Here is a 15,426-nt window from a genome sequence, read left to right as displayed (position 1 = left end):
AAGAACCAACATGGGCCCGGACTCCAAAGTGAAAATTAACCATCCACCCCCCAAGTCAGTCAGAGCCGGAGCCCAGATCAACGGCACTTTTTTACCTGGAAACCTTCTAGGCCTGTCTCTCCCCCCCCCCCCCACCTCAAACTCCTAGTGCCACTGAGTTCACTTTGCACCCAGGTGCTAGAAGAGATTGGGAGTGCATGGGCTGCGCGAAGGGCGGTGGGGTGGACCGTCGGATCCCTACACTTCCCTAGTTCCTAAACTTGTACTTTTTACTAAACTTGCTGAAGACTTCCCCAAGTTGGAAACTGAATTCGGTAGTTGAAAACCCAAACCAGATTTTAAGATGCTTCAAAGCATTTCCCCAGTCGTGATTCCTTTTACAAGACTTCAAAATTACGGGGTTCGCCCTGATCATAGGATCAGAAATTTAGAGCTGGAGGGACCCTCAAAATTCATCCAGTCCAACCCTCTTATTTTACAGGTGAGGAAACTGAGGCCCAGAAGGGTTAAGTGACTTGCCCAAAGTCATTCTGGTAGTAATTAGAATCTGACTCGGAAATTGTTGTTTTGTTTTGGTTTTGGTTTTTAAAAACACCGTGCTCAATCCCTTCCTGGTTAGTAACGGTGGGAGCTACAGACTTTATCTGTAGAGAGGTCATAATGCCCAACATTTTTGTGTGTCGAGCATTAATTAACTAGCAGTTGAATGGCTCCTAACCCCTTCCTGCACTCTGCCTGTCAAATATGGTTGTTTTGGCACTGAAGGACAAGCAAAGATGGCTCCTGGAGGCAAACCTAGCACCCAGGTGTATGTGATGAGAAAGAGAGTGAGGACTTTAAGCTTTAAGTGGCTTCAGCCCTGTTTGCTGGATTCTCCTACTCGGGTTGATGGGCGAAGGAAAGGGGAGCCAAGAGCAGTGCTTATCCACAGAAACAAGGTTCAGCTAGATTTCAGGAAGTTATAAGAGAATGCTGTAAGAGCATTAGGGTATGCCACTTCAAGCAATTATATTTTCCTGGATTCTTTTCACCTCCTCTCCATCCTAAACTGTTTTAGTGGTTTCTAGGAGGTTTTTTCCCTCCTCTTTTTCGTTTTTTTTTTTTTTAATACCCAAGACCACCACAGTTTTTACCTCTTGAATGAACTTTTTTTTTTTTTTTTAATACACAGGTTCTCTCCAATGCCTGAAGTCTGCCTTTGACTACTACTTTGGAGCTGGGGAGGAAGAGGACAGGAAAATCCTCCACTGAATCTGTGGACATGTGATACAAGTTGTGAACCAATCACACACAGTCAAACTTACAGAGCCAGAACACATACACTCCCTCTCTCCGAGTTTTATAGAAAAATGTTCCAATGGAAAGAAGAATGAACACCCCAAAAAACCTGCTTACTAACCCCTCTTCTCAGCCCTAGGCGTGAAATAGTGTTCCAAAGTCAATGAGAAACATAGGGAGTTTATCCCCAAAATGTCTGACACTTTTGTTGTCACTTAGCTTTGTTAGGAGAAAAATCCAAATGCTGTCCAAACCAATGCATCATTTTCATATAGATTGGGAGTTCTTAACCTTTTTTCTATCATGGACCCCTTTGGCAGTCTGTTGAAATATATGGATTACTTCTCAGAATAACACTTTCAAATGCATAAAATGCTTAGGATTACAAAGTAACAAAATTATGTTGAAATAAAGATATAATTTCCCCCCATCCAAGTTCACAGACTCCCTGAAATTTATCCACAGAGTTTGCAGAGTATGGGTTAGAAATCCCCCAACTTACATTAAAAGGGTAGTGGGTAGGCCAGGATTTTCTTCCTGCTAGTTAAACCTTTGACTATCTCCTCAAACAGTCTAGCTACAACAGAGACTACAGCATCATTCACAAATCCAATCACCTCTACTTTGATCCTGCTTATTCAGTAGCTTTGGCCTCTTAGAGTGCCCACCCTATCCAACTCAGCCCTCTTACAGAAAAAGAGAGGCAGACACAGAGACAAAGACACGGAGATAGAAAAGAGATAGAGAGTTGGGGAGGGGGGCAATAGAACCAGCTGTTCTAAATCTGTAGTTGGAATGAAGGAAGGGGGTGTCTGGGGTCCTGGGAAAGAATATATGTAGGAATATAAAAGAGGGTTCAGGTCTTAGAATTCATCCCTAATTCAGTGACCAGGTTTACCCTGAAGGAATTTTTTCCCAAAGAAGTTTCCTGGGGGGGGGGGGGGAATCTGGGACCTAATTGAAGCATCTTCTCTTATGCCCATTAAGTGGAACCCCTTTAGGGCAGAGATATTTTAGCTTCGATAGCTTCACTAGTCTGGCTACCTTATAAAACTGGAGAACCTGATTTCTAATGTTTCCTGGATTAAAGGGGGGGAGGGTGGGAAATCCCTGCCTTAATTGTTAATGAGAGGTACAGTGCTACCCTTTTACTCTCATCAAACACAAGTTGTTCAACTCCATAGAAGGAAAGGGAGAATGTAGCTTCTGCCCTTGCTCCACACAGGAGCCAGATATACACACGTTCATCAGAAAGAAAGGACATCACAGGTGATTTATAATAGAAACAAGAGCAAAAATGATGAGAACCCGTCAACGCAAACTTTACTGATTTCATTCAATTGATCGCAAAGTGTCTTCAATGGATAACTTGGCACTTATTAAAAAGGCTTAACAAAAGGTGGAAGGAAACATATTGTACCGACAACACATGTCCTGAAATAACAGCATCTTCTCATTTGAAATAAGTTAACACTAGAAAAAATATGGTAAATATAAATAATTTTGTTTTCATGGAGAACAAATAGTTACAAAGCCCATCCGCTTACAAGAGTTCATTTAGAAGAGCTTTTCTTCTTTCTTGTAATTTAAAAAATAAAAAACAAACCCCAAAGAGGCTGGATGGGGGAACTGAGATACAAATTACCTAGATGGAGTATCTCCAGCTTAAATATCTCTATGGATTGAAACTAAAACAAAACAAAACAAAAATCGGCAAGATTACTTGAATAGATACACCTTTGTGAGATAAAATGTAAATGCTGATAGTCAACTATCAAGTCACACGTTATAGCCAAAATAAACTTTGTTCGTGTGTATCAACATATCTTACACGTACCTAGTACCTGGACCTAGTTGGGCTTTGTTTAAGGTAAATTTGGAAGGGGAAGGGAATATTGGAAGGGAAAAAGAAACACTTGTCGCTCAGTACCTCAGGGAAGTCAACAAGAGAGAGTAAAAATATTCACATTCACTTTTTCTTTTGCTCTCTCTCGCTTTTCTTCCCCCACATTGTTCTGCCCTCCTACTTTCTCTCGAGACAAACAGTGGACCTAATACAGAGGGGTGGCTATCATTTTCCCCCTTCAAATCATTTGCTTTTGTCCTCCAGCATTAAAAAGGGAGAAGAAAAATCAATTTCCAGCCGCGTTTGATTTTTGTTTTTCCTACTAAACATGAAGATGAAGTGCAAGTGAACCGAGGGGGGTGGAGTACAGGGAGAGTGGGAAGGGGACACCATCTATGGAATACAAGAAACATGCAAACCGGCATTCTGCTTTCAGGAGTCCGGACAGTTTTGCCACGAGAATTTCGCAGAGAAATCATCATTGTCCATGTCCTTATTTTTCATCTTAATATCATTTCTCCCCGTGTTTGTCTTCTTCCTTCTTTCTTCTCGCTCTTCCAGACGTGGTGGGTTTTAAACTCAAAAGTATCTGATTCAACTTAAAAGGAGGCCCGCCTCTCTTATCAAATGTTTTGCATTTAAAGTGAACTTCGCAGAAAAAGGTCAGTTTCAAAACCTGTGAACTTCCCAACTGCGTGTCTTTTTTCATCTTAATTCTTTAAATAAGTATACATCTTCCTTCCTCTTCGCCATCTTTGCCCGTTAAGAAAACTGAAAAAAACTATAAAGTTGGTACCTCCCCCCAAAGACCTCGAGTTTCGTCCGGGTCAATTCCCAAACTTTTTATTGTATCAAATACTTTTTTTTCTTGACTCTGTTGCTGTTGTCCAGCTTCTGTTGAATGGAGATGAGAAATAAGTACCCTTTCTCTCTTTCTCTCTTGTTTTTAAATATTTTGTGGGATTCTATGACTAGTAATGGGTTTTTGTTTTTGTCTTCAAAGCATCGGTCGGTCGTCTGGTGCTGCATTGCCAAGAGGTAAACTCTCCCTCTCCCCATCTTGTCCCCCTCCCCAGTTCCTCCCTTGAACACGTCCTACAGCGGGAACTTTACAAAAGCAGAAATCAGTCTTGGCCCCTTTCTAAGCCAGAGAGCGGAGGCCGTGCGGCTCTGCCGGGGGTTCTCTAGCCTGGTCCCCAGGGGAGACGATGGGGTGGGGGCGACGTAGGGCCATTTGGCCCTGGGTGTCCTTGGGACTCGGCGCTAGAGTCCTTCAGAAAAGGAGGGCAAGTGAAGGAAGAAGAAAAGGGATGGATGGTACCAGCAGCCCGGGAGGGATTAGAGGGCAGAAAGGGTGGGCTGGGGCCGGAGAATCAATGCTGGGATGACGATGAGGAGGGCCAAGTGGTGGCAGCAGCGAAGTCACAGCCCCAGGGCCGCCGCGTGCTTTTTGGCTTTCAGTCTGAGGTCTGCGATGCTGGAGTTTTTGCTGGTGGTCTTGGCCGCCGCGGCGGCCGCCACCACGGAAGCAGCGGAGGCCGACTCCGCGGCCAGAGTGGCCAGCGGGAGGCCAAAGGGCGGCGCGGGGAACATCATGTAAGGGGCGTGGGCCGCCAGGTGCGGGTGGAGGTGGTGGTGCGCGTGCGCTGCCACGGCGCTGTCCAGCTGCAGCTGAGCCTGAACCTGAAAGGACAAGGGCGTCACGTTGCAATGACTATCCTAAGGGTGACAACGAGAATAAAATAAAAAGAGAGCATTAACACCGCCCGGCCTACGCGCGGCGCCCCTAGTCGGTCCGGCCTGGCAAAGGGTGGCTGAGCTGGTGGAGGGGTGGGAGGTGCTCTGACTGTCTGACTGTCAATCTGGCCTGGGTCACACTGGGCCATCGTGAGAATGACTGTGGTGTTGGGGGGGGAGGGGCGGTGCCCGTCTGTGCCCTCTCCGCACTTGAGCTTTGGAGATGCCTGTCTGTGCCACTGGATCCTCCCGTAGCTGTCTCCCACCTGAGTAGCACACCTCATGCCTCAATAACCCAGCTTCACTTATGTGTCCATGTGTTTCCTCCCTGTGCCTGCCAAACCACTTCTACTGTTTCTGTCTGGTTATTCTGTCCAGTGCACCGTCCTGTGCTGGGGCATAGGAGAAAGTGACAATGCACTGACTAAGATCTTTCATCCTGCAAACCAATGAAACTGCCTTGGGGAAGTATGGGGAAGATATTTTGCTCACTCCAAACAAATTTTCATCATCTTGTCCAACCCCATGGATGTACACATACTAACAATAAAAATAACAATTATAATTATAGCAATCATATGTGATCGCTACGATGATAAGAAAGGAAGCTTTGTGTATTCTATAGAAAGCCGGCCTGGGAGTGGGTAAGATATGGGTTCAAGTGCTGCCTCTGGCACATACTTGACTGTGTGATGATCCTGGGCAAATTACTTAATATCCTGGAGCTACTTTTTAAGACTGTCAATTACAGACAAATTCCCTGTCTGCATAGCTTCAGGAATTTCCCACACCAGTGACATCACAAGTCAAGTCTTGAGTTAAAATACACTTCTTTAACAATAACTGTGTGAGTGAGGAAACTGAGGCCCAGAGAAGTAAATGTCTCAGAATCTCCAACTTGGAAAGAAACTTCAGAAGTCATTTAGTCCAAGTTGGACCTTAGTGGCCATCGCCTCCACAAAAGCCAGAACTAATGGAAGTGATGGCAGGGAGGTTTCCTCAGTCAACAGAGACTTAATCACAGAAAAGACTTATCTAAGGTCACTCAGTTATAAGTAATAGAGCAAAGATTTGAACTACAGCATTACAGGTCTGACAGGCAAGAAAACAAACTTTTTCTGGTAAATAGTGAATGTTTCTGGGCCTGCAACTGCACCTGTGTCTACTCATGGGGATGAGTATGAAATGTGCTTCTTAGGCTTTCTCTTTGAAGATTCCACACCTACCCCCCACATTCCCACATCTCCAATACTGAAAAAAAAAAGTTCTTTCCACCTTCTCTAGAAGCTAAATGCCAGGTTCAAGATGAACAACAAACTGGACCAAATCTTAATCGTTTTTACACTAGCAACTAAATCATTTGGCTCTGGTAAGGTAGCCTCACCCAAATATCTAATTGGAACCCAGCCCTTGAGGTAAGTTTCACATATGACAACACAGAAGTGCCTGATTTCTACAAAGCAGAGGTGGATGATAACCAGAAAGAAAATTCAAAAGTACAATAGCTAGCAGTGAAGAGAAGGGGGGAGGAGGGAAGGGATTTTCCAAGATTAAATCATTGTTGTCAGCTGCTTTTTTAGATGTAGTCTTAAAGGTTTCATTATTGATAAAGATAGGGATCGGGAAAGTCCTGGGAAGACTGGGTTGGTTTCCCTTCTGCCAGGAGAGAATGTGGCAAGAACCTTCATCAGAAAAGGGCTTTTGAAAACTCAGTTTGCATTAGGAATCCTTTTTTTTTTTTGTTAGGATTAGACATATAATATGACTAAAATTAAACGAACAAGACTACTGGAGAACATAGACACAAACACATGAATGATACCTTTGAAATCCTTTACACTAACTTCTGCATTGGAACCGACAAACTCTTAATCAAAAGGCTTTGCTTTCTACTCCCCAAGTGCAATCTTTAGTGCATTTTTAAAGAAATAGTTACTGCTCCCTGTCCTCTGTGGAGCTCTCAGTGAGGACAAAAAGAGGCACTTGGGCAGATCCCGGACAGTGTATTGCTTTTTTAAAGGGTATAGGTCTATAATATCATCTTAACATCAATACCACAAGTGTACATCAACAGCTGGGGGAATCTCTGGGAGAAGGGGGTGGGGGTTATCCACAACAGTTTAAGTACTTGCCTGCTGAAATGGCATCCTCAGTGCACCTACGTTGACATATGGTGCAACTCTACAAGCTTCAAACTGGCTTGCTGCTCCTATTAGCACACCTGCAACAATAAAGGAAACATCCGGTTTTTAAACTTAAAAAATACTATTCGTTATGTTTGTATATGTGTGTATACATGGAATGCACATGTGTGTATGTGTACACATATACATGTGTATATCTAAATGTACACGTTCATATATGCATATATGTATGCATCTCTGGTTAACAATACAGATGAACACCAATCGTATGAGGTGGTGAGAGTCACCGTCTTAGCAAAGTACTTTAATGTTGTCTCATAATTGTAAAGGATATGTAAGATTCCACACCTGCACCCCCAAGGCCTCTTACAAATGTTCTGTAAATACTCAAATGGACATGTGATTTCATCAATCTGGATGTTCCCTCCAAAGGTGCAGATTGCAATCCATAAATTAAGTGAACAAGAGATCTTGGAGGGTTCTTCTGAAGTTGATATTATGTTTAACAAGGCTTCTTACAGAATTCTATTTAATTCAACAAACAGTTACTGAACATTTACATTAGGAGATAAAATACAACATCAAACAATTCCTGTCCTCATGGTGTTTACATTCTACTTGAGGGACATATCATATACACAAATAAGTAAATATAAGATATGTACAAAAGGATTCAAAGTAATTTCAGGATGGAGAAAGTTTATGACCTGGGAAAGATATCAGAAAGGGCATCCTGTAGAAGGAGGCACCCAAAACATATTTTAAGAAATATACCTTTATGTAGCTGATTTTCTTGTTTTCTGCATTTAGCTCTTCGGTTTTGAAACCAAACCTGAAAGAGTCGAGTGGAAAGAAATAGAAGTTACAGTTCAAAATTAAAAAAATATCAAAGCACATTGGAGTCATATGTAAGGATATTAGGGGACTCTACATTTCTTTAAAGTCTCCATCTAACAGTTTCATTTTTCCAAAGTTAAAAACCCAAAAGGAACTCCTCCAAATAGAAAGATATATTTCATGAACATTTGGAAGATAAATTGTTTCTTGATAAATTACTGAGCGCTCTGGTTTCATCTTTCCACATTACAGAGTCCCCAAAGACCTAAATCATTCCCTGATACCTGATACTAACTTGTGATAATGGGTTTAGATGTTTGAGCAGTAAAACCTGGGAAGAGTGTGCTCATTAATAGACTGTAATATTAATTAGCTTTATCTTCAAGAAAAACTAACACCAAAGCATTTAATGACTTACTTTGGGGTGGGGGAAGGGGGCAATTAGTGTCATAAAAGCTTCACTACAAAGAAGTTGAGAATTTCTCTGCTCCTCTGTGTACTAAATGTAATACAGAATCAGAATAATTGTCTTGTCATTATGATAATCTAATTTGCTTCTATAGAAAAAAAAAAGATTGCAAGTTACTGGGAAGCTGCAAACCAAAACCTATCTTTAAAACTTAAAAAAAAAAATGATGGAGAGATGAGGGACTACGATAAAGTTTACTTCCTGGGAGGGAAGGAAGAAGGCATCTCAGATTTCAGTGTGGGAGAGGAAGGCTGTATTGAGCAGCTCCTAGAATATTGTGTCTTCCTTATAAATACTCCGATTTAAAGAAGTAAATTTAATTTCAATACAAACAAAAAATTCAAATAAATCTTTTAAAGTCTCAGTCTGGCTTCACATCTCTGCCTCCAAGAATAGCCTTAAGTTGATTCATTTGCAAATCAATGCAAATAGCACATAAAATATGATTGCCTAACTTTTCCTAGTCTGCTTTCAATGGAAAATGTTTCATCCATGTAAGTCTTAACAATTTAGCGTGATGAGAATGAAGCTTCTGTCTCTAGTTGTGTTTTTAGAGGACCTGGCAAATCTCCCTCCCTTAGTACCTTCTAGTACCACCCCCCTCCCACACACACCAAAGCATTTGGGTTCCAAATAGAATTTTATTATTTTTTTATTATATTACTATTATTATTTTAGACAGCTTCTGAGCCTTAGGAAGAGCTCTCAATGGGCAAGAGAAAAGCATTAAAGATCTGAGAGGGGAAGGGTCTTATGAGGAGACTGTGATGACAAAGGCTGCTTACTATTACTTTTTTGGTCCAACGTGACTGTTCTGTTTATGTCTTTATCCTATTACAAGATGCAGGGAAACCCCATAAGAATTGTGTGCATAGTCTGGTGCAGATGGTGGTCTCTGCGGCACAAAGATTGAGGAGAGTATCTGTTACAGCGATACTTTGTAACAGCTGCAGATGTTTGGGGCCTAAAACTACTCCATGTGTTCAAACAAATAATGACCATAATTTTCTCCCATTTTATTATTTCAACGGAAATACAATCTGAGACATTTAAATTTATTTTTGATTGGAAAACTGGAAGATTCCCCGAAAGGAAAAAAAATCGAAAAACAGAAGATGAGCTAGCTCCTGCTTCTGCTATTCCAATCACCCTCGAGACGGAAAGAAGACAATCAGGTCTCATTCTTGACACAACTGGGTATGGCCTTATTGCGGATATCCCAGGCGTTGGAAAGGGGAGAAGCATTAGGAGGTGAGGCATTTTAAAAACTTGCTCACCTCGGGCACAAGCAGGACGCGAAAAAACTAGCTATCTAGGGCGAGGGAACAAAGACCGCGAGACCCGAATGCATTTTTGCTATGCGCACAGTTTGAAATCAACTGTTAACCGCGGACTGTAAATTTCTGCACTTAACAGTTACTGATTCAGTTTATAGCCTTGACATCTATAAACTTAATTGGTATATCCGCTTGGCAAACCCAGACCCTGGAACAGATTCTAGACAAAACCCAGCTCACAAGATCAAAATCGCCGCTGTAGCGCAGGTCATCAACGATTAAACGGTTGTTTATTTTTTAAAATGCTTATAAAAGAAGGTTCACTAGGAGTTAAACCGCATGAAGCTGGGAGTGTGAAACCCTCAGAGCAAACCCTGAACAGCTTTGTTTTTGTTGTGAAGATATGCTTTTGAAAATTAATATTAAAACTCGAAAGAATTATAATCTATCGGGGGTGGGGGGAAAGATTCTCTCATAAAGATTTTCTCCCGACTCAAGCAAAGAAAGGACCGCGCACCCTTCGATTGTGTGCGTATAGACTCACAGAAATACATACCGCACAAGCTACCTCTTTAGTCCTGCATCCCCCCCCCCCCCCCCCCAGCAATCAACCCTATTCCTCCCTCCCAGTCCAATTTCTGTCCGCCGGAGCGCGCGCGCACACTCACGCACACGCGCTCGCTCACACAGACACATACAGACACACTCGCGTGCGCGCGTGCACCCACTCACTGCTTGGCTTTGCCCAGCGCAACCAGCCCAGTCGGTTCCTCGCGGCCCAAATACCTGCACTCGGGCCTCGGATAGCCCCAGCCTCTGGCTCAGCTCTTCCCGCATGAAGGCGTCCGGGTAGTGAGTCTCATCGAAGAGTCTCTCCAGCTCGTTCAGCTGCTCCAAGGTGAAATTGGTCCGACTGCGCCTCTGCTTGATTTTGGTTTGTCCTTCGTCCTCCATCACTTTCGCATCCTCCTTACGATCCTTCAGCTCGGGGGAGACTGGAAGGGGGTGTAGGACAAACACAGATGCGGACACACGCGCGCACACACACACACACACACACACACACAGAGGGCGACAACAAAAACAACGTTTGCCCAATTGCCAAGGTTGGGCCACCTGCTTCCTATTCCTGCCTACAAATACTGCCACCGTTCGGGTCGTGCAAAGGGGAAAATAAGCATAACTATCTTCCCAGAAATGCCCAAAGGTCAGGCTGGCCTTGGAGGACAGCTAGATGAGGAGGGCTAGGTGATTCCTGAAATGTATCAGTAACATGGTCTGTGGCATTTCTCAGATTTCTGCCACACACTGCCACACACAACCATTCCGAGTCCCGTGGCAAAGGCTCTCAGGGCAAGGGCTGGCGCCCCACGTTCTCTAACAGGGAGTCTCTCATTCTCTCATTCTCTCTCTCTCTCTCTCTCTCTCCTCTCTCTCTCTCTCTCTCTCTCTCTCTCTCTCTCTCTCTCTCTCCTCTCTCCTCTCTCCTCTCTCCTCTTTCCTCTCTCCCCTCCTCTCCTCTTCCTCTTCTCTATCTTCCTTACTCTGTCTCCCACCAAGATCAGGAGATAGATGGGTATTGTTGAGCGGAATTAGGCCCTTGATTAATGCCTACGCCTGCGAACCCTTGCGCTGGCCCTCACAGATCAGATCCTTTGGGCTCTCGGCTCTGGAGTTATTTGCTCGGGTTTGACCTGTGGAAAAAAAGATCCTCTTTGGCCACCCCCTCAGTCTCTGGCTTCTGCAAACTTGCTGATCTTATTTGCTAACAATTCTAGCGGGGAGTGAGGCGTTTTGTGGGGGAGGGAGGATGAGATGGAGAGGAGGGAGTGAGAGGCTGACACGTCAAAATGTAGGTAGCAGCGTTCCTGGGTGCTGGGGGGACAGCAGCAATTCAGGCAACGTGGGCCAGCATCACCTATCCTCAGGGCTCAGGCCCACCCGGGTGCTCCCTGATCACTCCTGTCTTCTCTGCCCAGCATCCTCGCTCCGGACCCTGTAGCAAGGGCTTGCCCACGCCATGTTTGCTTTCCTGGTGGCGGTACCACATCCCAGGCTACTGCCAGCTTCGGCGAAGGGAAAAACAAAGCTCTTGGCAGGTTGGGGGAAAAGCAAAGTGTTATCTGTACTTCACCCTCTCCTTTCCTTAAGAAACAAAAACAAAAACCTCACCATGTACCAACGCTTTGTGTAAATATATATATGCATATATAAAAATACATAATATGTATGTATGTATACATATATATCAACAGGTTTAAGTGGTATATTTACCATCCCGTATTTCTATTGGTTGTTCTCTGCCTTTTCGTAAATTCAACAGCTCTGTTGTCTAATAAAACATGCATTTTCCCCCCTGCCTTGAATTGACACACGCCAGCTGATACGTCCCATTTCTTTCTTCCTTTTTCTTTTCAAATGGACATTTTGGGTTATGGAATCACCCGAGCGATTGTCCTCTCTAGCTTCAGGGGGTGAAGGAGTTACAGCTCCCTCTGAGGTCAGAAAGCTGGGTCCCCTTCAACAGGAACTCCCAGCTCCCTATTCCAGGGCTCGTCAATTACATTTGTGAGCTAGAAGTCCGAGTCCGGATCGAGCATGGCCCGCTCTCGTCTAGCTCTTCACAACCCAGAATCACTCTCTACATTTGTTAATAATCTGCTGTTGAAGACGCTCCCTCCACAGAGTCCCGACAGGCAAGAGAAAGGATTGTTTGGCCTGAGCTCTGACATAAACGATCCTGAAGGCTGGATGTAGGTTTTAAAACCAACTCAAACAGGCAAATACACCTCAAGTGCAGAGGGCCCTTGGAACATACAAACTCCAGCCTAGCCATTTGAATTCGGGTTCTCATAATTACTCTTACTTCTCCAAATTATCCTCCAAAAGTGGAGACAGAAATTGAATGAATCTGGACAACCAGGTTAAGAAAAGCAAATCCATCGCAGCACTAGCACTGCCATGCATTTTAGTTATTGTTCTCCAAATTACTAATTGGATAGACATCTAATACTTATCGGTAGCCTGACAAGGCGTCTGCCCTTTCTGAAAGAGAGAAAATTTGTATCAAACATCCTGGACCAATTTTTACAAGGCATAGTCATAAATTGTTTCAGTAAAATATTAGTGGGGAAATATATGCACCCGAATCCTCCAAAGAAGCACAACTGTTTTACCTATTTCGTGCCACCCAGACAGCCGTGGCTGCATTTCAAACTTTTGACTGCAGGGAGAGAGAGAAAAAAATAAAAGATTTTCCAAATGGTAAATCGATTAATATATTTAATTTAATATATGTGTCAGGCCAGGCTCCCTGCTTAGTGGTCTCTAAACAGGAACAGATCATGTTATAAACAAGGTAATTGTTTGCTTAAATAGCTGATTCCATGCTTGCCACATATTTTCCTAATTGGAAAAATATGGCTGTACACCAGCTAATGTATACGTGAGGTCCCGGATTAATTTTTTTTTTTTTTATTGAAAGCCTTTGAGCTTGGGGGTGTTCTACCATAGACACAAAACCGTGGTTCGTTTGATTTTTTTTTTTTCTGAACTAACCCTCTCCTGGCGTCCAAAGATCAATTTTTTCAAGACCAGAGTCATCAAGGAGTGTGAACCAGAAAAGTAATTTTAAGCAAAACACAATCGCCAAAGAATTCAAAAGCCCATTGGCCTGTTTGAAAATGTATAGCCTTGCGAGATCCAGTTGGGCTGTATTTCTATAAACGCTGGCTGCAAAGATACTACTGAATTCTTTACTCAATGGATAAATAGACATTAGGGCAATTAAGAAAGCAGCAGCAGTCCCTAGACTGCTAGACTAGTTCGTGGAGAGGAGAGTGGGATGGGAGAAGAAGGAAAGGTGGAGAGGGAGAAAATAAAATCTTTCTATAATAGGAAAGTGCATGAGCTTAAAAAAGGAAGCCTTCCTCTCAGACTACGTCCAAAGAGTCTCAGCTTCAAGCGGGTAACAAGCGATCGACCTAAAGTCTGCTGGCAGCCTAAAAAGAATGCCTTCTGCACTTAGAACTTTTTCTCCCTCTGTATGGGCTTCTGCTCACACTAGGCACAAGATACTCTAGCTAGTAAAATGCACTTTAGGGGAATAAATGGAACCACAATGTCTGCAGCGCAAAATGCACACACACACACACACACACACACACACACACACACCATCAAACGACACTCTTCCTCTCATCTTACACCCCCCCCTCCGCCCCCAGCTGACTTTTAAAACTGGGTGGCCGCATTTCCTGGGCTTTCCACCCCAATTCCCAACCCCCAGTCTTCCCGGACCCAAGAATCCAGAGTTGAGGGGGATGGGGGAGGGGGAAAGCGCGGTGTTTCGGGTCTGGCCGTTACCCTCTGTGAGTTTGGGACTGCCCGAGTCTCTGGTTCTCTCAGCGGCGCCCATGTCCAGTTCCCGAACGGGAGACCGCCCTCCTCCTCCTCCTCCTCCTCCTCCTCCTCCTCCTCCTCCTCCTTCCCCTCCTCCTCCTCCACCTCCTCCTACTCCGCCGCCGCCGCCTCCTCCCGCAGCTCTCACTGCGGGGCTGCAGCCGTCCTCCCGGCTCGATTCGCTGCCACCTCCCGGCTCCTTGCTGCTCCGAACGGGACCGCTCTCCAGGACCTCTCTGTACGTGATCACCTCCTTCTTCTCCTTCACTTTCTGATCAAAAGACTTGGAGACAAACGCTGTAAGTTCTTCCATGGTCTGGCACGGTTGCCGCACTCTCTCTCTCTCCTTTCTCCGATCGCCTTCCTCTTTCTCTTTTTTCTTCTTCTTCTTTTTACTGTTCCAAACCCCCCAATAATAACACATCAATGGGGACGGGGGGCTTGGAGGGGAAAGAAGGGGGGAGGAGGTGGTAGTGGCAGTAGTGGTGGTGGAGGAGGAGGAGGAAGAGGAGGAGGAGGAGAAGGAGGAAGGGAAGAGGAGGAGGGTTGAGGGCAGGCTGGAGTCAAATGGAAGCTGATGTTTCCCAACTGGAGAGATCTTGTTAAATGTTAAGATCTTTGACAATTCTTCCTGCTAAGAGTTCGGATCTGATAGTGAAGTCGCACTATTTATACTTTGCAAAGCCGGCCCCTTGTTCTGAGCAAATTATCTCCTCTTGCAATTCTGAATAAAGTCCTTTCTCCTGTATCAAGCGAGCCACTCACTACCAAGGAGAGAGGGAAAGAGAGAGAGAGAGAGTGAGAGAGAGAGAGAGAGAGAGAGAGAGAGAGAGAGGGAGAGGAGGAGGAGGGAAAAGGGAGGGGGAAATGAGGGGGTGGGGGTGCGGAGAGAAAAAAAAAAAGGATCACTGGTCCTCCAGGTTTTCAGATCTTTGTGGCCAGGGTTGCTATCGGCCATTAATCCAGGATTGACAAGAATCCCTAATTAATTTAATTAGGCGTGGATTTTGCGCTAGTATCCCGACTTAGTTAAACACAAGGGAGACAGGCAGGATCTGCAGGGGAGGGGCCAAAGTGGAACTGACAGTGGTGCTTGGGGAGAAAGAGAGAGCTGGAGGAGCTAGCTCTACCTCAGCGTGTCTTCCTTACCCCGCTGGCAGAGAGCGTGAGCTGCTACCAAGCTTTGCAGGTGACCCGCCAGCTACCCAAGGAGAGAAGAAGACAAGCGGCGGAATGGGCCAGCCTAGACGCCGCTGCTGTTTTGGGCGGGTCAGCCGCCACCAGTGCTGGTTTTGTTTGTTTGTTTTTCCAGACCTTTACTAATGCATTGGGTTGTATTTGAGAAAGGCTGATTTGTACAATTTCTTGAACAGATGTTTACTGACGAGGGCATCTGAGCCCAGGTGCAGTGTCCTTCTCCCCATTCCACTCTCCTCT

General features: G+C 44.6%; 1 protein-coding gene across 3 annotated transcripts; it reads right to left on the bottom strand.

Annotated features, from left to right (window-relative positions):
- Positions 1-4,546: 4,546 nt before the first annotated feature.
- SHOX2 (short stature homeobox 2) lies at positions 4,547-14,351 on the bottom strand. Of its 3 annotated transcripts, none has more exons than XM_027876173.1 (5): positions 13,954-14,351; positions 10,375-10,583; positions 7,780-7,837; positions 6,994-7,082; positions 4,547-4,843 (listed from the first exon to the last, which is right to left on the bottom strand). In XM_027876173.1, exons 1-5 carry the CDS (start codon positions 14,300-14,302, stop codon positions 4,547-4,549), a joined length of 1,002 nt encoding a protein of 333 aa, XP_027731974.1. In that variant the 5' UTR covers positions 14,303-14,351. The 3 variants fall into 3 exon arrangements, with proteins under 3 accessions (XP_027731974.1, XP_027731975.1, XP_027731976.1); XM_027876174.1 differs by having other exon boundaries at positions 13,888-14,326; XM_027876175.1 differs by having other exon boundaries at positions 4,547-4,807; positions 13,954-14,326.
- Between the last annotated feature and the right edge of the window lie 1,075 nt (positions 14,352-15,426).

This window comes from Vombatus ursinus, unplaced genomic scaffold (genome assembly GCF_900497805.2).
Source record: "Vombatus ursinus unplaced genomic scaffold, bare-nosed wombat genome assembly UNPS02014810.1, whole genome shotgun sequence".
NCBI classification, from domain to species: Eukaryota; Metazoa; Chordata; class Mammalia; order Diprotodontia; family Vombatidae; genus Vombatus; species Vombatus ursinus.
Note: the sequence above shows the minus strand (reverse complement) of the source record. Positions and strands in the feature narration are given on the sequence as shown.

Excerpts from the sequence above, each read along its gene's own strand:
- SHOX2 (XM_027876174.1), bottom strand. The coding sequence starts at position 14,302 with ATGGAAGAACTTACAGCGTTTGTCTCCAAGTCTTTTGATCAGAAAGTG. Across the intron at positions 10,584-13,887 it reads CCTCAACTCTGGATTCTTGG|TCTCCCCCGAGCTGAAGGAT; the intron begins GTCCGGGAAGAC and ends ACCCCCTTCCAG. Across the intron at positions 4,844-6,993 it reads TGAGGATGCCATTTCAGCAG|GATAGTCATTGCAACGTGAC; the intron begins GCAAGTACTTAA and ends TGTCACCCTTAG.